This window comes from Mauremys reevesii, linkage group 16 (genome assembly GCF_016161935.1).
Source record: "Mauremys reevesii isolate NIE-2019 linkage group 16, ASM1616193v1, whole genome shotgun sequence".
In the NCBI taxonomy this organism is placed as follows: Eukaryota; Metazoa; Chordata; order Testudines; family Geoemydidae; genus Mauremys; species Mauremys reevesii.
In genome coordinates this window covers 26266304-26289949 of record NC_052638.1, presented here as the reverse complement: position 1 = coordinate 26289949, position 23646 = coordinate 26266304, and the positions used below count along the sequence as shown (strand labels likewise).

The following is a 23646-nucleotide window of genomic DNA, read 5'->3' as shown; positions in this document are numbered from 1 at the left end:
TGAGCACATGCATGGCTGCAAGCTCATGTGTACTCTTAGCCATCTTTTAAACAAATACTTTTTACCAGCCATTTGTCCATCGTGTGATTTGTTCCCTTGGGTAATTAAAACAGCTCAGTGAATTGAGAGAGGTGATTTTGGCACATGCTCACTAACTTCTTTTCAGCAAACATTTCCGGCGGCTTTCTCCATCCCAGACTAAGGGCACTAGTGTGTGCTGAGGGAAAGGGTGCTGACAGCCCCCAATCCTTGGGCAAGCAGTGGGTGCCAACACAGTTTCAGATGCCAGCCAGAATCCCTCCCTAGAGCATAAGACAGTGCTGGGAGACAGCGAGCGGAGGGGCTTGTGCATCCCCATCTCAAAGACTACATTCAGTTTGGAAAGGGAAAAACAGAAACGATTGAGAGAAGGTGACAAAAATAATAATAACCCTTGGACTTTAGCACCTTTCATGTGAAGAATCATCATTAACTAACCCTCAGAATAGCCCCATGTAAGTATTATACCTGTTTTCAAATGGATATGCTACAGGTCAGAGGACAAATGCTTCTTCAGCCTACAGTCAGCAAACATATGGAAACAGAACCCTGGAGTCCTTTGCTCTGACCACCAGAAAATGCTCTGTCTAGAAGCATGGGAGGGGTATGAATACTCATGAGAATGAAACTATTGGGCTAGAAAAGAGAAGCGTTTGAGGAGACAAAATAAAGGGATATACAACAAAAATTAGTACAGTGAAAGCCATTTGGTGCCTTCTATGGATCCATAACACAGGAGAAAAGGAACTAATGGTAGAATCAAAAGCCAATGAATGTACAAGGAACACGAGGTGCTACTTTGTAACAGCATGTAATCCACCTGTCCGATCCACTGCCCCAAGGTATCATTGAAGCAAAGAGTTTAGCAATGTCCATAAAAGATCTGACTGTTAGGGCCAAATTTGGGACTGCAACTCAGCTGCCTTCGATGGAGAATATAGATATATGGATAGACAACTTAACAGTTACCCTTGTAATCTCCTAACTGTGCTAGTGTATCTCCAATCCCTGGCTTCTGGCAGAAGCTTGCTGGGGTTAGGGAGCATGCACTGGCTAAATGAATTATGGGGGTGAGTTTGTTTTTCCTTCTTTTATAGCATCAGGCATAGGCCACTACCAGGGGCAGGAGACTGCAGCAAATGGAACCATCACAGTTCCTATGCAAAGCAGTGAGCCTACAAAGTGCTGAGGGGGCCTCCTCCGAAGGACTGAACCACTCCAGTTCCCAGCATCCTCCATGGCACCTCGCAAGAATGGATCCTAAGAGAGACTAAAGAAAAAGGAGACGTGTGCTGGCAGACACGACACCACATCAGTGTCAGACAAGAAGTGCTGTGAAGAAAATCGGATTCATGCATGGGCATACGGTCGGAACAGTAGAGGATGACCTGACCTAGGGTAAGCAATGGTGTAAGAGCCTTACTTCCATACACTGTGATCCTTATTATGCATCACTGTTAACTATTTGCTGCTTAATAAGGACAAAAATAAACCAGATATAGTTTCAATCCTCCAGTTTTCTGTGATCAGCCAAAAAAAAATTATGTTAAGCCAGGAACCAGTGTTCAGACTCAAATAACTCCATTTTTGTACCCACAGTGATCAGCCCACACTACAAATTGCATACACAACCTGAGTTGTTAAAAACAAAAGTTAGCTTGAGTTATAAGAGTGCGCACACACCAGTTTCAACGTCCTGTTTTTTGCACCAATTCAAAATTGTTTAAAGCAACCACCACCACCACCACCACAACAACAAAAACAGGAAACCATTTCCTCCCTCAACTACCAATTCAGGCTGGAATATTACATGGCACCATTTATCCTGGAGTACATATTTACAACTAGTTTACTGCATAAACCTGCAAAAAGTGATTTGTAACAAATGTTTAGAATCCTTTAACTGTATTGGGATGAATGCTCTTAATACTGTAAATGCAGTTGGGGTAATCTAGGCAGGCAGTTCCTTCTGCCTGGGATTCTGTAAGTGGCAGCGAAGGGAGTGATTTGCCTGTCATTCTGCAAAAAAGATAAGGGCAATAAAATGTAATTTTTTTAACTGAGAACTTAATGACTGACAGTCCATGAGAGTGAAGTCCTCTATTAATTCACAACATAGCAGCAATGCAAGTTTCACCATACTGCTTCACCTATTCATCACCAGCATGCGCTGGTCCAAAAACTGGAACAAATACAGGCTTTGCATTTGGTCTTGCTCCTGTAACTTAAAACCTGGTGACTGTTTAATACTTGATACCATGTCTGTGGTTGGCAAATTGTCTAGCCAACTGAGCATTTTAATAATTTTAAGGAATTTTAATATTTTTGGGGGGCTGGCTGGGGGGAGAGAAGAGAATCTCAACAAAATCAGTAACAAAGAAAAAACACAGTTGCAGGCACCAGGACCTGGTTCTCCACTATCTTGCACCTGTGTAATCATTTACCGTTGCAAAGTGGGTGTAAAATGCTACTCTTCAGAGCTGCAAGTGTCTAGGGACAACCGTTGACTCAGAGTGCAAGATGGGGGAGAAGCCAGCCCACACTGCATTAGCACGACACCTGACAGTGAAGTCCCACTGAGAGTACAAGAAAAATCTCAGTTTATCTTGCCAGTCACCCTATCACGGGAGAAGCAGGAAATTGTTAAAGGAGCCCCGTCATTCATAAATGTGTATTTGTATTAGACTGGAAATAAGGTGTCAATTTTTAACAGTGAGGGTAATTAGCTATTGGAACAGCTCACTAAGTGACAATTTTTAAATCAAGAGCGGATGTTTTTCCAAAGGATGTAATCTAGCAATTAGTTTGGGGCACTTCTGTGGCTTTTGTTATACAGGAGGTCAGACTAGATTATCACAATGGTCCCTTCTGGCCTTGGAATCTATGAATCTAGTTTGAGGCACACCCAAAAACGGGAGCATTCTACACAAACAACACTAGCTAAAGTTATTATTACTGTTATTATTTTGGCTACCATAATGGCACAGGCTCAGCTGCCACACAGAAACCCAGGCTCAGAAGAGACCACAAGCTGCTGCAGATTTATCTTGTTGTTAAGCAAAGGGCAGTGTATGCTCTTAGGGACAAATCTGGTGCCTGCCTCCAGGGAGAGGCTCTGGAGTGGAACCAGTGAGGTCCTGCTGGGCAGCAGGGCAGGGTTCCAGAGACAGTCCCTGCATGGAAATCAGATCTAAAGTCCTTCCCCGCCTCCCCTTTCCTTCCGTGGGCCCATGATGTGGATTTTGTCCTCCCTGAGAAGGGAGAGGGTGATGACCATATGGTCTAACATGGTCTCCAGGCCTCGCCAGAGAGGATTTCCATCCGTCCATCTTCCTGTGATACCCAGTGCACAGCCTGGACTCCAGCACTGTGTTCTGGTCGCATATGGCCCTTAATGTCTGAAGACAGAGGAAATGTGCTCAACAGGGCCGGCCCTAGACCAACTGGTGCCACCCCCCTCCCATTTGCTAAACTTTTTAATACCTTATTTTTTATTCCATTTGTAGCCTGTTTCACGACTTCAATGCAGAATTTGCATGCATGATTTATCCCTGTCATACAAGACTGACTGGCAATGTCCCGCCTCTTATAGACCTGCAAGGGCATGGCTGACAACATTCTAGGAGGTTCAAAGAAAATGTCGTTCTCAGAAAGTCTGGAAGATTCCACGAGATTCTACAAAGGTCCAGAACATTCTAGGAGGTTAGTGAAAAATGAAGCCACATACGGAATACTTGGAACATGTAACTTCAAACATTCTATTTTCCCTTTTGTCGCTAACAACAAAAAGAGCCCCCCAAGCCTGGCACCTCAGGCAGTCGCCTAGGTTGCCTGCCCTTAAATCCAGCCCTGGTACTGAACTAAACCACTCAGAGCATGCCTCCTATCAGCTACTATTCTGAGGGACACTGATGATGGTCTCGTCAGAAGAGGAGGGCTGTTGTGGCTCCCACTGCTGTAAGGTTTGTGAGAAAACTCAGCCCGTCTCACAGTTTGGGGGGGGGGGGGCTGATGAGAAGCAATATAAGGGCCTGTTCAGCAAGTGTGTTTGTGTGCATGTGATTTTCCTCTTTTTCAGGGAACTGCAGCTTCAGACCTCTCAGTCCTGGCTAGTTATTGGCAGGGCTGTTGTATCACTCCCCTGTGGAATCACAACTCCTCACCTTTGTTTCTACCGAGTGAACTAATGGTATAGGTCTGTTATATCAATTGAAACAGGGAACCTATGTACAATGGGCAGAGGGCCATGCACACACAAGCCAACTGGCCATTCCTCGGTACCCAGGACAATGTTTAGAGCTAGAGAGAATGACCAACAAATCTTCTTAAGAGACAGCGTTCTGCCTTTCTACAAAACACTTTATCTTTCTGCTCGTGATCTAGTAGAAAAGTGTTCTGGATAATCTGTTGCAGATTTCACGTTTGCTAAAGGTCATGGTCACCTCTTAGATTCGATGGTTACATCTCACGGGGAGAGTCAGGGCTCGTTTCTAGCCCAGCGAGTCAGTGGGATTACTTGTGGAATAAATCTCTACTAGGGTGACCAGATGTCCCGATTTTATAGGGACAGTCCCGTTTTGAGTTTTTTTCTTATATAGGCTCCTGTTGCCCCCACCCCCCACCCCCGTCCCGATTTTTCACATTTGCTGTCTGGTCACCCTAATCTCCACTCACAGTGAGTAAAGAGCTGGCTGCCAAAAGCTGTAAGCCACCTCTAAGGGCCTGATCTGCCCCTCTTACTGCTGGCTGGGGATGTATCACCTGTTCTTCTGCACAGTCTGAAATGGCAATGTCCCTTGGAGTTGTGTTTGCTTGTGTTTGTTTGGAGGGGGCAGCCTACTGCCTTCTGTCCTCAACCGTTCTAGGCTCCTGTAGCAGCACAGAGAGATGCATCTCTGGTCACTGAATGAGTTCCCTCCCAGTTCCATGCTCAACTGCATATTGCTACCATGGGTCATTAATTAAGGTTAAGCTGATATCAAACAATGTTAGACTTGGCCACACTAATTGTAAGGCTCTATCAAGGTAAAGGAAAAGCTGGCCTTGTGCTTACAGTGCCATACGGGCAATCTGGGTTCTATTCTAGGCTCTACCCCAGACTTCATGGGTACGGTCTTTAGCTCTTTGCGCCTCTGCTTCTCCTGTTCAATAGAAACAAGAACACTCCCCACACTTTGCTGGTCTTGTCTATTCAGATAGTAAGTTCTGTGGGCAGGACCTAATCCTTCTGCGTGTATGTACCGAGCCTAGCACAATGGGCCCCATTTTTGGTTGGGGACTTGGAGTATAAATAGCGGGCCCTGAGCAATACAAAGGGCTAAATTCTGGTTGCAAATGGCCAGGAGAAAATTCCCCTGGAGGATGGGATCCTCCTGGTGGCAAAAATCCAGCCACTCCTCCCTGACAGAAAGAGCATACCAAAGGAGGTATGGCTACACTGCAATTAAAAACCCACTGCTGGCCCATGCCAACTGACTCAGGCTTGTGGGGCTCAGGCTAAGGGGCTGTTTAATTGCAGTGTAGACATTCGGGCTCGAGCTCTGGGACCTTTCCGCCTCAGTGTCCTAGAGCCTGTGCTCCAGCCTGAATCCAAACATCTATACTGCAATTAAGCAACCCCTTAGCCCGAGCCTGAATCAGCTGGCATGGGCCAGCTGCAGGTTTTCAATTGCAGTGTAGACCTCCCCTTATGGACCTGAGGCCAGTGGCTTAAATGAGAGCAGCCCCTAGCTGCTCTGACTCCCTGAGGCTGAGCTGGTGCAGAATCAGGGATCTCTAACCAGCTCCCTGTCTGCCCTCCATCCCCTGTGCTGAGCAGAGCTTGGATGCAAGGGAAAAATCAAGCCCAGCAATTAATAATAATTTCAAAAAAAGTCTAAAGCATCACTCTGTACACTGCTTAGAATCCACAAAAACATGAACACTGTATAATCTGTTAGGAATGTTGATAGGAGGGAGACCTGTCAGATGCAGAATACTTTCAAGTCTTGTCTTATTAGTAATTGGAACTGTAGTTAATATTCACCGTAAACACACCAGTCAAACTTGATAATAAAGAATCACTAGCCTAGGAACACATACTCCACTTTCTCTGCATTTCAGTGTTATCTCAGTCTGAAAACAACACTTAAATAGCAAACACACAAACACTGGTGTGGTACTAACATTCCAAACTTTCCAAAATAATCTGAGCAGCAGTTCAAGTTGAAAAGCAAGTTGCCTTAACCTTGAGGCTACTAAATGACTTGATTAAATTAAAGGAGTAAAAACTAATAAATATTCAAAACACTTAACAATGCTTTGTTTGACATAAAAACCATTGAATGCAAGTCCCACTGGAAAACCTGTAAGGTTTTTATACCTTAAATAATGTTTTGCATTTAGAAACACCAAACAATTCCATTTGCAGCCTCTGATTGTTGTCTTCTGTTACTTTAATCACACTGGCAAAATTACAATATTTCTGTGAAGTCAAAACTGTTTACAGTGCAGTTTTACAGGGCATAGCTTTGCAATGCATTCTTCTATGCATTTTTTTGTTGAGTTACTCCCTACCTAGCAATACTTTGCTTTTGTTCTGAGCCTTAATTCCCCTGGGGTCTCCTCTAGAGCTATCTCAGGGGGGAATAAAATAAAAATACCATAACGCCATCCAAAAAGGCAGCATGGAACAGTGGACTGAGCATGGTCCTTGGAGCTAGGAATGCCTGAGTTCTAATTCCAGCCTTGCCGCAGCCTCTTTGAGGCTGGCGTACACTTTGAGGATACGCATTCTCACATCCCCTTGGTTCTTGTTGTACAGCAACTCTAAAATCCATCCTCCCAAACCCTTTACAATGCCTTGATCCTCTCTCCCAATTACTGCAGTCTCCTCCTCCCAGTTCTCCTTGGCTGGCTCCCACCAGTCTCTCCCAAATATGCTGCTAAAATCATCTCTCTCTCCTGCCATTTGTGCTATGTCCCTTTTCTATTCAGATCCCTTCACTGGCTCCTTCTCTTCATGCACAAAGAGCTTGCAGCCTTTAGCTTTATGGTTCTGGCCCAATTCCACTCCTACCTGCAGCTCTTCTCTCATTTTCCCCATCTGCCTTTCTGCTCTTCCACCCCAACTACTCCATTTATAGTCGTCTCCCTCTTTTCCACACTCCACTCAGAACCATCCACCTCTTGTGCACCAAACAACCACCTTCTCTGCACACAGAGTGCTGAAGACCACATTTCTTGTGCAAAGCCTTTCAACGAATAATCTACGAGAGCCAAAACCTTGCCACTGCTTTGAGACCAGATCTTCCAGTCCCCATTCACATCATATATTATGTGCCTGCACTCTGCTGTCTGGCCAATTTAGACTGTAAATTCCTTGGAGCCAGGGCCATGTAAGATTATTCTTGCTATATAAAAAACAAAAATACCTTATTTGTCCAGCAATGGCTGAGATTTGGTTTAGGTTGGGGAAATGGTTATACTCCCCATTCAAAACTAGTGATGATTCCCATTTGAGGAATGACTCCATCATGACCAAATTATTCACCCTATCTAGTTATACATCTAGTTATCCACTATCAAGTGGAGTGCCCCAAGGGTCGGTGCTGGGGCCGGTTTTGTTCAATATCTTCATTAACGATCTGGAGGATGGTGTGGACTGCACCCTTAGCAAGTTTGCAGATGACACTAAACTGGGAGGAGTGGTTGATATGCTGGAGGGTAGGGATAAGATACAGAGGGACCTAGACAAATTAGAGGATTGGGCCAAAAGAAATATGATGAGGTTCAACAAGGACAAGTGCAGAGTCCTGCACTTAGGATGGAAGAATCCCATGCACTGCTACAGACTAGGGACCGAATGGCTGGGCAGCAGTTCTGCAGAAAAGGACCTACGGGTTACAGTGGACGAAAAGCTGAATATGAGTCAACAGTGTGCCCTTGTTGCCAAGAAGGCTAATGGCATTTTGGGTTGTATAAGTAGGGGCATTTCCAGCAGATCGGGGGATGTGATCATTCCCCTCTATTCAGCACTGGTGAGGCTTCATTTGGAGTACTGTGTCCAGTTTTGGGCCCCACACTACAAGAAGGATGTGGATAAATTGGAGAGAGTCCAGTGGAGGGCAACAAAAATGATTAGGGGGCTGGAGCACATGACTTATGAGGAGAGGCTGAGGGAACTGAGATTGTTTAGCCTGCAGAAGAGAAGAATGAGGGGGGGATTTGATAGCTGCTTTCAACTACCTGAAAGGGGGTTCCAAAGAGGATGGATCTAGACTGTTCTCAGTGGTAGAAGATGACAGAACAAGGAGTAATGGTCTCAAGTTGCAGAGGGGGAGGTTTAGGTTGGACATTAGGAAAAACTTTTTCACTAGGAGGGTGGTGAAGCGCTGGAATGGGTTACCTAGGGAGGTGGTGGAATCTCCTTCCTTAGAGGTTTTTAAGGTCAGGCTTGACAAAGCCCTGGCTGGGATGATTTAGTTGGGTTTGGTCCTGCTTTGAGCAGGGGGTTGGACTAGATGACCTCCTGAGGTCCCTTCCAACCCTATGATTCTATGAAAGCTGAAATCTTATTGAAAATCTAGGGGCATTCCCCTTTCCAGGGGCATGTCTGCCAACTCCAAATGGGGATATATTCTTATTTTATTGTGACGTCAGTGACCTGGTACACTACGTTTTGTATCCTGTTGTCTTTTAATTTTTGGGCACGTGCCTGGATATATCAGGGCATTAGTTTTTGTAAACCCAAATATAAATAAATCACCTAGGAGGAGATTGTCTCACCACTCAACCATCCAGAATTAGCAAGCTTGTCATTATCTACAACCAAACAGTCAAAACGTATTGCTCCATAGAATCCCCTCAATAAATTGTATTCTCCTGAGAGCACTTTACCTTTCACAATCTGTGTTAGGGATCACTCCTTGAAAGCAAAATGTTTTAACGAGTTATGTCTAATAGAAATCCTCATGGGTTTATTTAAGATTGTGAGGAGTTTTTAAATCACCAATTTAGATTTATGCAACTTAAATTGCTGTAGCTATCCAATATAAAACATTTTTTTAAGGTGCTGAACATTAAACTGTGGTAAATGTTAGCTGTTGCTTCTGCCGCTTCTTAATTGTTGTTATACCCTGATAAATAAGCTAAAAATGTGAGAAAATAAAATTAGTTTAGAAAAACTGATTTAGCCTTGAGCTTCATCGTTTAACTTTTTATGGTATCCATGACAACCACTGGTCCATTTATTAAATCATAGCGTCCCCAATGTAATACACAACTACTAAAAACTCTAACAATAAACATCAACATTTAGTTAACTGTGTTTAGGTCAAGCACACAAATAAACCGACACCAAAATAAATGACAGAATGAGGAAAAAATGGATTGTAGACATGGCCTCACTTACCTTAAAGTCATCTGGGAGTAGCAGTTTAGATGTCCTTAGGAAACTTAATATGTATCTGAAAATTTCACCATCTCGATCAATGAAATAATGTTGTTTTAAACTGTCCAAGACAATAGGCTCTGTGCCATTAAACAGACGACTTATTCTGAAAAAAGAAAAGAGAAAAATGGGTAGAAGAAAGACAAAATTTCATTAGATCCTGAAGGCTTAGAAACAGTCCAGCCAATTCAGTTGTCTCAGTTCAACTTGCATAAGGATAACAATAATAATGCAGTATCTTAATTCTGTAAACTCTGTGACAAAGGAGAATGTGCGCAAAGATAGCTGTTACATACATACATATGTGTATGTAACACACACATGTGCACACACATACATCTATACTGATGGAGAGAGGGCCCTATCCCGCAACCGCTCCTCATGTAAAATTCTCATTGATCGTGACAAAAGAAAATGTGTGTAAAGATAGATGTTACCTATATACACACGTGTATGTAGGTAACATCTAACACACACACAGATCTATACTGATCTCGCAATTGCTCCTCATGTAAATTCTCATTGATCAGAATAAAGGTTGCAAATAGGGCCCATAATTTTGCCAGGAGTATTGCCTAGATTAGAAGGTTTTTGCCCTGCAATAGGCTGGGCATAGCTGATATGGATGTGGGGCACTAAGTATGTAATACGTTCCTAATTACCATGTACAGCTTATCCTGAATTGAACTGTGCTGACCTTGTGGTCAGTACATTTTTCACCAGGTCAGTTCTCATTTGCCAAAAAATATTTCTATTTTTGAGAAGGCAGTTTAAATTAACAAATGTTAGTTACATAAACCCCTCAGTGCTAGATATTTAGTCGTCTGTAGCTGGATGGTTTAGACAACTATTTTTTGCACAGCTAGGAATGGTCCATACAAGCTTCTGCAACTATTCCACTTGAGGCCGTGGTGCTGTTGCCAGTATTCCAAGAGGAGTCATTTCTCACCAGATGAGGCATACAAAGGGAAGTCATTTACGTGTTTGGTTGCCAAAGAAAAGGAATTTAGACATTATGCCAGGTGGCTAATTGGTTAGACATAAACCTGACCAAAATGCAAATTTTTAAATATTTCCTCTTTAATGAGACCATCATTCCAGTTCCCACTTCTATCTCCTTTAAATTGTGAACAATATACTCTACTCTACATACAGAGACCTGGGCATTGCCTGACTGGGATTTCATCCTCCCCAAACTTACAAATGACTGTTTGGTTACAATATGCTTTGTCTTCCCTTGAGAAATAACACAATTTATATAGAGACAGACAGACAGACAGACAGACAGACAGACAGACAGACAGACAGACACACACACACTATTCCTGGAAGCAGCATCATAGAAGACAGAAACAGAAATGACCTATGAAGTAATCGAGTCCATCTCCCCGATAATCATCGTTTCCTACTGCAGTTACGAGTGTTTTGCCACATTTTGTTTTAAATGTCCCAGACAACAGGAGTTCCATTATTTCGCTAAGAGACTAGTTTATGGTCCTCTAGATTCCACTGTTAAAAAATCTCCCCCGCTAGTTAGCTTACCTATGCTCCCACTATTCCCCATTGTACCCCCTTGCATACCCTAAATAATTTTTTCCCACAACTTGGTACTAATATTCATCAAATATTTGTATGAACTCTCCCCTTAACCAAGCTATACCGTACATAGCCCTTTTCAACCCTTCCTTATAAATTAATTTCTCCAGCCCCTCATCTTTCTGCTTCTCTCAGAACTCTCTGATCTCTCTCTGACAATGAGGTGCCCAGAACTGACTGCAGTAAGCCAGGCGCTGCTGCACCAGAGCTATTTAGAGAAGCTAGCACCTCCACGTTCTATGATGGATACCTTTGTGTCTGCAGCCCAAATCTGAACAGGCCTGTTCTGAGGTTGCATTGTACTGCGAATCTATGTCCACTTTGCTCTCCACTGTTGCACCTAAATCTGGTATCTCCAGCTCTTTCTAACTTAGTATCATCAGCAAATTTAATTAATGTCCCATTTACTGTCTTCTATATTAATTATGGAGATATTAAATAAGAATGAACCTTATAAAATTATCTGCTATACTTCACTGGAAATCCTATGCCCTTACCCTGACTCCATATTTTGCTGTTTCTTTGTCCTGTGTTTACGATCCTTCAGTCAGTATCAATACATGTGCCAGTGTTTGCATCGTAGCTGATTTGAATGATGAAAATATACCAAATGCTTTCCTAAAATCCAAGTCCCACCCATCTGCTGCATTTCCTTCAACCTCTAGTTCTGCAAATCGATCACAAAAAGCAATCAAGTTTGCCTTGCAGTGTTTATTCAGTGTAAACCCATCGTTCCATGAACTCTCAAAGTTTAAAGGTCTTGTTTTCGTGAAATAGTTATTCCACTATTTCTCTTCTAATTGTTATTTTACTAGACGTTACCAGGGGTATCTGCTTTAGTTGTTACAGGTTAAATATCTGCTTTGAACAGTGTTATATTTTAGCCCATTAACTAAAGGGTTAATTTCCTTCACAAAGTATGCACGTGGGCTAAAGGAGTCCAACTGAGTTTCTGTGCAGCTCTCGGTTTAACTGGAAAGAATAAGAGGTATCCTGATACAACAACTCATGTTCAATTTGCACTTTTATTGAATTAATTTGCTTGGTGACAGAGTAGCTTTGAGAGCTTCTACAGAAGACTGGTGTCTTACAGCTAGGCTGCAGCTTTGATCTCTTACCCCTTGGAACCCTTCTTCTGAGTTTTAAGACACACTGAAGGAAATCCAATGGCTGCTTTCAGATTATTCAGTATAAAAAGAGGAATGTTTGTCAACAAAGAAGAGACGTAGGGAGGACTGGATAAAGGATTTCCAATTAGGCTGTGCTTAGCGCAGTGCAGGATTTTTATTGTAGAGAAAACAAAAGGCGAGTTTTCAGGCTGGTATGAATTGCCTTCAGCAGTATTTCTTCACTACTGAATTTGCTGCTTGGCAAACTCACAGAGTGTTGAAAGACTTAACTGCCACCCCAAAAACAGAATGAAAAATGATTAAGGATTTACCTGACATTTTAGGAGGCTCTTATGCTCCAAGAACAAACTTCAATGGCAGTATGTTATGCTGCACCCAGAAAGGATTCATCCTCCTAAATTATTTCACAAATGCAAATGACACCTTTGTGAAATCTGCTAGAAGGAGCAACATTTCTGGAGCACATGGTGAATTCAGCAAAGAAGGCAGGAACATGGGTTGCATGACACGTTTGCTGGTGATTTGTAAAGCCATGAAGAGCCTGCTTACCGACAGCTGCACATTAGAAAGAATGATCAGTTGATTTGCTTACTCAGGTTGGCCTCATTTTGGAAGAGATGAAACAAAGCCTGCAACAGTATGGAAAGGAACGGTTTGCAGCCTGTCCAGTAAAGGAATAGCGTAGCAAATAAATTGCAATTTAGGCAAATGAGAGTCAGCGTGCAAGATGCCTGTTTGGAAACCACAAGAATGATCTGTGTCCTTTACAAGACCAGACAGCTGCTAGAACTGCAGATCTGCATATAACTATACAATAACAGAGGGTCATGTGTCTAGAGAGATGTGCTGTTTCCTGGGACACTGGGATGTGCAGAAGCCTCAGGGCTTTAGCAACTTAGCACTGTGGTTCAAGCACGTCACCAAGCAGATAAAACAGAGATGCCAAGAGTTGGCTGTCCTTAAGAGTAAGATTTACAGTCCCAAAGAGTGAGATTCAAGGCCAAAGAGTGAGACTTTCCAGGTGGCGTGTTAGGTCATTGCTTAAGACGGGGACGCTCATCTTTGATCCTTGGTGACATCCAATAGTCCAGGTTTTTAATCCAACCTGCGCTTAATCGTTTGTTTTAAAATGTAAACTGCTAAATATTGCACATGAAACGCTTAAATGTCCTAATTCATACTAAAGTCTAGGGCAGTGGTTCTCAACCTGTGGTCCGTGGCCCCCTAGGGGTCTATGGATTATGTCTAAGGAGTCTGCAAGATTTAGACTGAAAACTGACTGAACAGCATTCAACTATATATACAGACAATAGATTTCCAAGGGTCTGCATCGCCATTTGAAATTTCCAAAAGGGGCTGCACCTCCAATTGAAATTTTTTAGGGATCCACAAATTTAAAAAAGGTTGAGAACCACTGGCCTGGGGCACATGAAAATTTTATATACAATGCAAAACGGTGGATTTTAATAAAAACAGTTATTTGCTGGTTGGAACAAAAGCCTGGATGGCTGGAGATCCCTGAAGATATGTGTGGTTTAAATTTTGAACTGTACTTTGCAGAACCTGCAAACTTTTGATCAAGTCCTGCTCATTTTCTGGGCGAACTCAGATTTTTTTTGACCACACACGCAGGCAGATTAGGGGTTTGTGGGGCCCTGGGTCAGAGCAAGTGGGGGCCGGTCCCGCTGCCTAGCATCCTGCTGGGGTCCTGGGTCAGGGCATGGGGGCTTCCCCTGCTCCCCAGCAGGAGCACCAGGCGAGTGGAGTGGATTAGGGCATGCCCATTTTTCTGGGGGGCCCCCAATTGGCCGGGGTGCCTGGGCACAGGCCCCGTTGGCCCAGTGGCTAAGCTGCCCCTACATGCACATGCACCGCCTACTCTCTTGCCCATATAGAATGCCTGCCTGCCTGCCGTCTCCATGGTTACCACAGTACACAAGCTTGGAAAGCAGCTTTCCAAGCTGGAAGCCCTGTGCCTGAGGCTCCGGATGTACTGTTGTCTCTTGCAGTGCCTGAGTAATTTTAAATCTTTATATATTTACTCAAAATGAGTGAGATAAGCTTAGGGTTAGGGTGTGAGCATGCTAATGAGTGAGTCTCACACCCAATGAGTGAGACTTGACATGTCTGTATTCACAGGGAGGAAAGCGAGTGGAAGGGATATAGAAAAGGTGGAAGGAGAGCATGGCTTGCACTGCACAAGGAACCTCCTGACGTTCAATCCACCAATGATTATTGTTGTAAGTAGTAGTATTCATCACCACAATATCTGTGGCAAAATGATATGAAGCCAGCTTCAGCAGAAACCACTTGCTTTCACTGATGGTTGGAAGTGAGTAGAGAGCTCAAGAAAGTGAAATACACCTCTACCTCGATATAACACTGTCCTTGGGAGCCAAAATATCTTACCGCGTTATAGGTGAAACCGTGTTATATTGAACTTACTTTGATCCACCCGAGTGTGCAGCCCCGCCGCCCCCTCCCCCTGGAGCACGCTTTACCGCGTTATATCCAAATTTGTGTTATATCGGGTGGTGTTATATCGAGGTAGCGGTGTACTAGGGGAGGTGGGAAAGTTTCCAGCACTGAGACCTTATTTAGTATTTCCAAAGACTTCTACATGTCTTCTCTAGTAATATTATACTTTCTCATTACTAAAGACATTTCCAGACTGGATCAACTCTGTAGGCCTTAGAATTCTGTGCTTGGCTTCCCCTTCCCCCTTATTCCTGAGACATGCTGGGCGTACTTTTCTGTAGTACTTTTCACATTGCTGGCTGGTTCAACGGCTCCTCTTCCCAGCCTTGCCTCGTCACTGCCTGCTCTGACTGCAAGGCAGCTCTTCCACTTTGCATGGCCAGCACGCAGCAGATGCTAAGCACGTGCTGACCAGTGAGATGCTCCTCACTTAGCTTCCTTTATTCCTGCTACTCCCAAACCTGCCTTCTGCAGAACAGTGCCCACAAAATGGCTGTGGTCCAGCTCTGGCCTAGTGGGCCTATTGGTTAATTTGACCCTGGATCAAACACTTTTCACTACTCTTCCTCACTTTTCGAATGACACCTGCTGATTCTATTTCTATGGTTTCTTTGCACTTCCATTATTTTTATTAATGACTTTTACATTTTCAGCCAAAATGCCAAAGGGGAGTTTCCAGCTTTATACTGATTTAACAGGGATATTAAGATCTCCTTTTATCAGATTAAAAGTAAACAAACCAGCCAGCCAACCCACATTTGAATAATTTTACCAGTAAATTCTTTTCTTTCTTCCTTGGAAATGAAAAGAATCAGTTTAGTGCTTTTAGGTATCTACGGACCCTCTGTTTCAGACCACGTTACGCCAGTAACCCTGCCCACCAACTCTCGGTCTGGAAGACCAAACTAAACTCCTTTTGGTGCTTGTCAGAAATCGTTTCTTAATTTAACAAAGAGGTCATTATTGAGCAATGGCAGCACTGTCAACTCCTGGCATTCATGAGTCAGCCCCCCCCCCCCCCAATCATGAGATTGGCTTACAAACCATGACATTTTAAAAATAAATGTTGAGGAGTTTTTTATTCCTGCCATCTGCTTTTTGAGCTTTTTAGAGTCACATTTTCAAGATTTTCTTCATTATCACAAGGGGCTCTTTTTAAAAAGAAAGCTGAGATTTGCCCCATATCATCTGACTCCAAGAGGCTTTAAGAAAAATACCAAATAACATGAGACTTATGGTCAAACTGGGGGCGTCTGTAACACTTGATGTGAAAAAACAAAACTGTGGCTACTTTTCTCTCAGGTTCCAAAATTCTCCTGGTGATGCTCACAGTTCCCCAGCATCCACAAAACATGCCACACCCACAAGTCCAACATTCCCCACTCATCACGCCCACTTTGCCAGCTCCTACACAGTTCGTTAACAAAGCATCTAGGCAGTGTCAGTAAGACTCTTTACCACAAGTAGTGCATTAAAAATATTAATTTAAGTAATTATGTTATGAATATTTAACTGTTCAGTAATATTTTTGTCATTTATAATTTATTTGTTTACATTTATTAAAAATGGATTCTGTAGATATTTCTTCTGCCCTTTGTCAAATTAGTCAGGAATCTACATTTAGAAAATTATCTTTAAAATGTGGCTTTTTGTAATTTTTATGCAGGGAGCAAGGGAAGAAATTCTGGCTGTGCTCTAAGCACAAAATCCCTTTATTGCTTCGCTGCTCTATTCTTCTCTGCACCTGCTGCTCCCCTCTGCTTTTCCACACCTATTCCAAGCGTAAGCAGAGTGGCAAAGTGAAGTTGACAAGATCTCTGAAGCTCTCTCTGCACTTGATAAGGAGTCTGTCAATTGTACTTGGCTGCTTTGCTTGTGCAAGGAGTTGGAGCAGTAGAGGTGGGGAAGCAGAACATAGGAGAAAGAGGAAGGGGAAAAGGCACTGCTATAGCGGAAATAGGAGGGCAGAACCTAGGACTAAGTGTTAGTGCAGTGTACTAGCATGATCTGGCATAGGTCAATCCCTGCTATCAAGCATACAGTAATGCTTAGCACATAAATATCCACAACTGCTTCTTGGAGCAGCTTGTCCTGGAACCTACAATGGAAGAGGCAATTCTCGATTTAGTCCTAAGTGGAGCACAAGATCTGGTCAAAGAAGTAGCTGAGCCACTTGGTAATAGCAACCCTAATGTCATTAAATTTAACAGCCTCATAGAGCAAAAATAACAAAGAAGTCCACCACCGCAGCATTTAACTTCAAAAAGGGGAACTACACAAAAATGTGTAAGTTAGTTAAATGGAAATTAAAAAGAATACTCACAAGGGTGAAATGCCTGCAAACTGCATGGAGATTATTTAAAAACACCATAACGGAGACTCAAACTAAATGTAAAAAAAATAATTAAAAAAACAGCAAAAGGGTGAAAAAAGCCTACATGGCTAAACAGCAGCATAAAAGAGGCAGTTAGTAAAAAAGCATCCTTTAAAAATTGGAAGTCAGATCCTATTGAGGAAAATAGAAAGGAGCAAAAACTCTGGCAAGTCAAGTGTAAAAGTATAATAAGGTAGCCCAAGAAAGAATCTGAAGATCAACTAGCTAAAACCACAAAAACTAACTGCAATAATTTCTTTAAGTACCTCAGAAGCAGGAAGTCTGTCAAACAGTCAGCGGGGTCACTGGATGATCAAGATACTGACGGAGTACTTAAGGAAGACAAATTAGATACGGAGAAGCTAAATGAATTCTTTGCATCAGTCTTCACCTTGTGGGGGAGATCCCCACACCTAAACCATTCTTTTTAGGTGGCAAATCTGAGGAACTGTCCCAGACTAAGTTGGGAAGATTTGGGAACACATTAATAAATTAAACAGTAATAAGTCACCAGGAGCAGATGATACTCAACCAACAGTTTGGAAGGAACTCAATTATAAAACTGCAGAACTACTAACTATAGTCTATAACCTATGCCGCAGTGGTCCCCAACCTTTTTGTGGCCAGTAGCACATTCCTGGTTTCAGAAGACTGTGGTGGGCGCCAACAATTTTTCAAGACTTATTTTGTATTTGTACATTAAATAATACGAAAATCATCATATTTAATATACATAATATATGAATCCATAAAATAAAAAGGGTAATTTTACATGTAAAAGGTATTAATTAAATTATTCAGCAATTACTCTTTCACCTTACCATGTGAATTTGCTCTTTTTTATCTACCTGTAAGAAAAATCAAGGAGTTTTTACAAAATAAATATCATAAACAGTTTTCATCTTATTTATTTTAAAAAAGTAAAACATTGTTGAACTGCCAGTCCAAATATATTTATTATTCTTATTTTAACATAGAATGAAACCTGCAGCCCCGAAGGTCTCTGTCCCCGGCAGGCGCGGGGCTGCGGTTTCTCTTCGGCTTAAGCCGCAATCCCGTGCCTGCCAGGGACAGAGAACACCGGCGCCCGCAGCCTGCGGGCCCAGAGTTCTCTGTCCCCGGCAGGCGCTGGGCCGCAGCTTCTCTCCCATGCTGGGGACTAGGCGGGCGCACATAAATGCCCCAGCGGGAGCCATGGCGCCCGCGGGCACTGCGTTGGGGACCACTGACCTATGGCTTAAATCAACTTCTGTACCAGATGACTGCATGATAGCTAATGAATTTTTAAAAAGGCTCCAGAGGTGATCCTGGCAATTAAGGCCAGTAAGCCCAACTTCAGTACCAGGCAAACTGATTGTATAGTAAAGAACAGAATTATCAGACACTCAAATAAACACTATATGCTGGGAAGCGTCAACATAGCTTTTTAAAAGGAAATCATGCCTCACCAATCTATTAAAATTCTTTGAGGATGTCAACAAGCATGTGGATCAAGGTCATCCAGCTGATAATAGTGTACTTGGACTTTGAGAAGGCCTTTGACAAGGTCCCTCACCAAAGGCTGTTCAGATAAGAGGGAAGGTCCTCTCATGAATCAGTAACTGGTTAAAAGAATGGAAACAAAGGATAGAAATAAATGGTCAGTTTTCACTGGAGAGAGGTAAATAGCAGGACTTGTGCTGTTCAACATATTCAGAAATGATTTAGAAAAGATGGTGAACAGTGAGGTGGCAAAATTTGCAGACAAAACAAAATTACTCAAAATAGTTAAGTTCAAAGCTGACTGCAAAGAGTTACAAAGGGATCTTACTAAACTGGGTGACTGGGCAACAAAATGGCAGATGAAATTCAGTGTTGACAAATGCAAAGTAATCCACATTGGAAAAATAATCCCAACTATATGTAAATTAACTGCTACCACTCAAGAAAGAGATCTTGGAGTCACTGTGGATAGTTCTCTGAAAACATCCGCTCAATGTGCAACAGCAGTCAAAAAAGCTAACAGAATGTTAGGAGCCAATAGAAAAGGGATAGATAGTAAAACAGAAAATATCATCATGCCGCTGTGTAAGTCCATGGTAACCCCATACCTTGAATACTGACTGCGTGATGTTTTGGTTGCTTAAAAAAGAAGTATCAGAATTGGAAAAAGTACAGAGAAGGGCAACAAAAATGATTAGGGGTATGGCACACTTTCCATATGAGGAGAGATTAAAAAAGACTAGGACTGGTCAACTTAGAAAAGAGATGATAAAGGAGGAATATGATAGAAATCTATAAAATCATGGATGAAAGTGAATTTGGGAAGTGTTATTACTTCACTCAACACAAGAACTAGGGGTCACCCAATGAAATTAATAGGCAGCAGGTTTAAAAACAAAAAAAATGAAGTACTTCTTTACAGAATGCATAGTCAACCTCTGGAACTCCTTGCCAAGAGGTGCTGTGAAGGCCAAAAGTATAACTGGAATAAAAAACAGAATTAGATAAATTCACAGAAGATATGTCAGTCAATGGCAACTACTCACAACAGTCAGGGATGTAACTCCTTAAACCACTTACTGCCAGAAGCTAGGACTAGCTGACGGGCTGGATCGCTCAATAATTAACCGTTCTGTTCATTCCCTCTGAAGCACCTGGCACTGGCCACTGTCACAAGACAGGATACTGGGCTAGATGGACTACTGGTATAACCTAGTATGGCTGTTCTTCTGTTCATCCAAGGATCTCAACAAACTTCATATAAAAGAATCTACGATTCACAAGCCCCCTATAAGGTAAGTACAGTAGATATTATTTCTGTGTTGAAGATGGAATGCTGAGACACAGAGAAATTAAGTGATTTGCACACAGGACCAGAAAGCAGTTGAGTAGCATTTCATTCTGCCACGCATCCCATTTGAGAATATTAATTTCCACTGAAGAAAGTGAGAGACTGCTGGCAGAGTAAGGTACTATTCAATGTGCGTAAGTGTAACAGAATTAACCCAGGCGTAAATCCCAGGTCTCCTGTCCTCCAGTCCTATGTTCTAACCACAAGATCACACTTTGGCTCCAGGATTGAGCAGTACTGCTCAATGTTTCCAACAGTATTTTTTTTTCACATTTTTACTCTGTCTATTATAAAACTAATGAGGCAGACCCAGATTCACTCCAGGTTATGCGCAGGAGTCCCCGGTGGCAGAAGGCTATCAGGGGAATGGAGCTGGGATAGTGAAAAGCAGCTGCAACCTCCTTTATTATGGGGTGTTTAAAATGGGTCCCACACTGCCTGAAAAGCAGGTGGCACCTGCCAGGGAGAAGGCATGGGTGGCCTAGGAGCATACTGAATTAGTGCCGCCTGCTTTGGCGCCATGATGAGAATTCTGAGGGAGCAAAGTACTTCCTGTCCTTGGCTAGAGCACATCCTCCTCTATGCCCTGCCATACAAGGGGCTTAGCTGAAGCGTGGAGATTTCACTTACACCTTTCTGCACCACCTTTTCTGAATCTGGCTCATAATTTTATCTTTCAACTAGATTAGCATGAAGCTCAATAGGAAAAAACAGCTCCTCTGGATAGCTGTAGCATATTTCCACACACTCTTACCGATCCGATCGGGACTTTTAAAACCTTTTCCCATTATGGCTAGGGACCCACCAATTTCACGGCCGTGAAAAAGGTGTCACGGCCTGTGATATAAGCCCTTCCCCCATGAAATCTGATCTCCCCCACACTGCTGGGAATGCCCCAGAGGGGGGGCTTGTGCAAGTCCCGGCCAGGCTAGGGAGAGACAGGACTTGGGGCTGCAGGAAGCTCTGGAGCTGAGCAGCAGCCCAGTAGGTTCCTGCAGCTAGAGGAGGCTTGTGGAGGTGGATCCAATCTCTCCCTCGCTTCTGGGAGCGCCCCAGCTGGGGACTCCTACCTATGAGTCCTGGCTGGGGAGGGACAGGACTTGTCCTTCCCCTGCACAGTCACTCTCGGTGGGGGTGGGAGGGAAGGAGAGAAGACCCACCTCTGGATGCCTCCTCCTGCTGCAGGAAGCTCTGGGGCTGGGCAGCAACCGCAGAGGTTCCTGCAGCTGGAGAACACTTGTGGAGGTGGGTCCGATCTCCCCACAGCCACCAATCCCAGAGGGCTGGGGAGGGACAGGACTCAGAACTTCCTCTTCATGTACACAGTTACTTGGGGGGGAGGGGAATCAGATCCACCTCCAGGTACCTTTTGGGTTGGGACCCCCACTGTTACAACACTGTGAAATCTCCTATGTAAACATCCGAAAAGGTGAAACTGACCAATTAAAAAACCCTCTGGCCATGAAGTTGATCAAAATAAACCGTGAATTTGGTAGGGCCCTAATTATGGCAGCCAGATGAACAGCCACTCTTGTGAGGGGAAAGGAGCACGAGGGCATAAGCCCTTGGAATGCTACAGAGACTAAACACTCAGCCTTGCTGCTTCATAGAGGTGCCACTTGTGTGCCACCGTGAAGGTTCTGCCACAGGTTCCATTACAAACCCTTATTTTCAGATCCATATAAACTTGCTTCAGGCTGAAACTTGGCACTTAAGAGTGTCAGGGCAGGAGAGAATTTTGTTTTAAATTTTTTTCCTAAAAAGTCTATTGATCGTTTTTATACTGTGATTGGGGAAGGAAAGTATGAAACCCCAAAGGTGGGGGTTTCAGCTCCAACTGTACCATCCTGCCAACACCAAACATTTACAGACAGGGCCTGATTTTCAAAGGTATTTATATACCTAAATAGGGAGATTTTTAAAAACACCTATGCCCCTAACCCTCAGTGCTAGGTTGAAAATTAGGTCCTTTGCTCCATAAACAAAAACAATAGCAGAAAACAGAGAGCTAATACATTACACTCTTGTACTAAAAGCTGTGAGATGTTAAAAGTTACTCAGCAGACTTAACATGTTCCCTGCCCATCATTCTACCAGGGAGAGTGGTTTGTGGGCCCACAGAGGCCAGGGCTTTCCAACGATGCCTGCATCCCAAAATTTGCGAGGAAATCCGACAGGGAGGGCCAGTCCTTCTGCACTGGTCCAAGGGGTCCCTCCCTGGCAGCACAGCTCATGGAGAGCTGCTGTCACAGCATGACTGCCCAGAGCTGCTCCCTAGGCCCCAGCCATGGGGAATAAAGGACAAGTTGATGCCAAAACTGTCAGCACTAGCTCTCACTTGACTTTCCACCTGAAATTCTGCAGATTTGCCAAGAGATTGCTGTCACTTTGATATGACTGTCCCTATCCTTGGGCTGACATGACCTCCCTAACCATGGAGCCCCAACCATGTGATGGGCACACAGATGGGCTTCTACATCCTGAGTGCAGACTGGCAACTCAGATTTTCCATGATACTATACAGCCAAGGTAAGAAAGGCTTTCTTGAGCCTGGAGGGAAAGTGTCAAATGCTATATTGCCACTGATATCCATTGTGCACTCACCCTCGCTAGCATCCACTTGGTTTAGCTTACCTCCTCTCCTGTAAGCAAATATGCTTAGTTAATTTAGGGCCATACTTTCAAGAATCTCAAACTCAGCCTCTCATTGTGATTCCACAATTTTGGGTTAGGTGCACAAGTTCTATTGGAAGTCAATGAGCTCTGAGTGCCTATGTCATAGGCACTTTTAAAAATCCCATCTATAAAAAACTCCGGACATAAATGGCCAAATGTAAAGGTCTAAATATGGAACCTGATTTGTAGATACAAAATTTAGGCTTTTTAAAAAAAATGTAACCCAAGAACATCTATCTTTCATTATTTAAAACTGACGTGGACAAAGCGCTGGAGAATATACTGTACAGTTCAGGGAGGAGGACAAGACAACCTACAAGGTAAGCAGTTTATCCATCTCTAATTTCTATAAGCCTGAGTTCTTGCCTTTTAACTTTGATGCTGGAATGCCATAGGAGTTTTTTGAGCCATATGCTCACACTGGAGTGCTTTTGAAGGATATTACACTCATTAACTATTAAGCACCTAGAGGAACTACTGGATCTATTACTATTACCTAGATTTAATACTTTATATTTTGCTGTGCAGGCAAGAATATCTATTTTTGCAATAGATCAGAGCTGGTATATATATATTATCAACATGTATTTTTAAAAGTCAATAATCCAATGTAGCCATTACCATTCACCAAGCTAAGTAATTCTTAAGGTTCTAGGATGATTTTTTTTGTACTCGTGCCTTTTGAGGGTGCAAGGAAGGAGCAAAGTGATAGATGTTATGGCTAAAGGACCAGGGTTCAAGGGAAGTTAGTTGAGAGTCCAGTTCTGATCTCATTTCCACCAGGTTTACCCTGTTGTAAATCTACTGGCCTCACTCCTAACTTACATCAGTGTAAGTGAGATCAGAATTAGGCCCTTTAGAATTAGCTAGTCATCAGGAATTTGTTTCAGATGTTTGTAAATTGATCAGTAGTATATATTTGTTCTTTAAGGGCCTGATTCTTCATGCATGCAGTAATCAGTGGGACTATTCACAAAATAAAGCACCACTTCATAAAGAATATCAGGGTTGAAAGGGACCTCAGGTCGTCATCTAGTCCAACCCCCTGCTCAAAGCAGGACCAATCCCCAGACAGATTTTTGCCCCAAAT

General features: G+C 43.1%; 1 protein-coding gene across 13 annotated transcripts in view; it reads right to left on the bottom strand.

Annotated features, from left to right (window-relative positions):
• KCTD15 (potassium channel tetramerization domain containing 15) overlaps positions 1-23646 on the bottom strand; it is a 54942-nt gene that overhangs the window by 7317 nt on the left and 23979 nt on the right. For all 13 annotated transcript variants that reach the window (XM_039502988.1, XM_039502979.1, XM_039502987.1 and 10 more), the window contains one exon: positions 9431-9575. In XM_039502988.1, coding sequence (XP_039358922.1) covers positions 9431-9575 — 145 coding nt within the window. The remainder of the gene's footprint in view (positions 1-9430; positions 9576-23646) is intronic.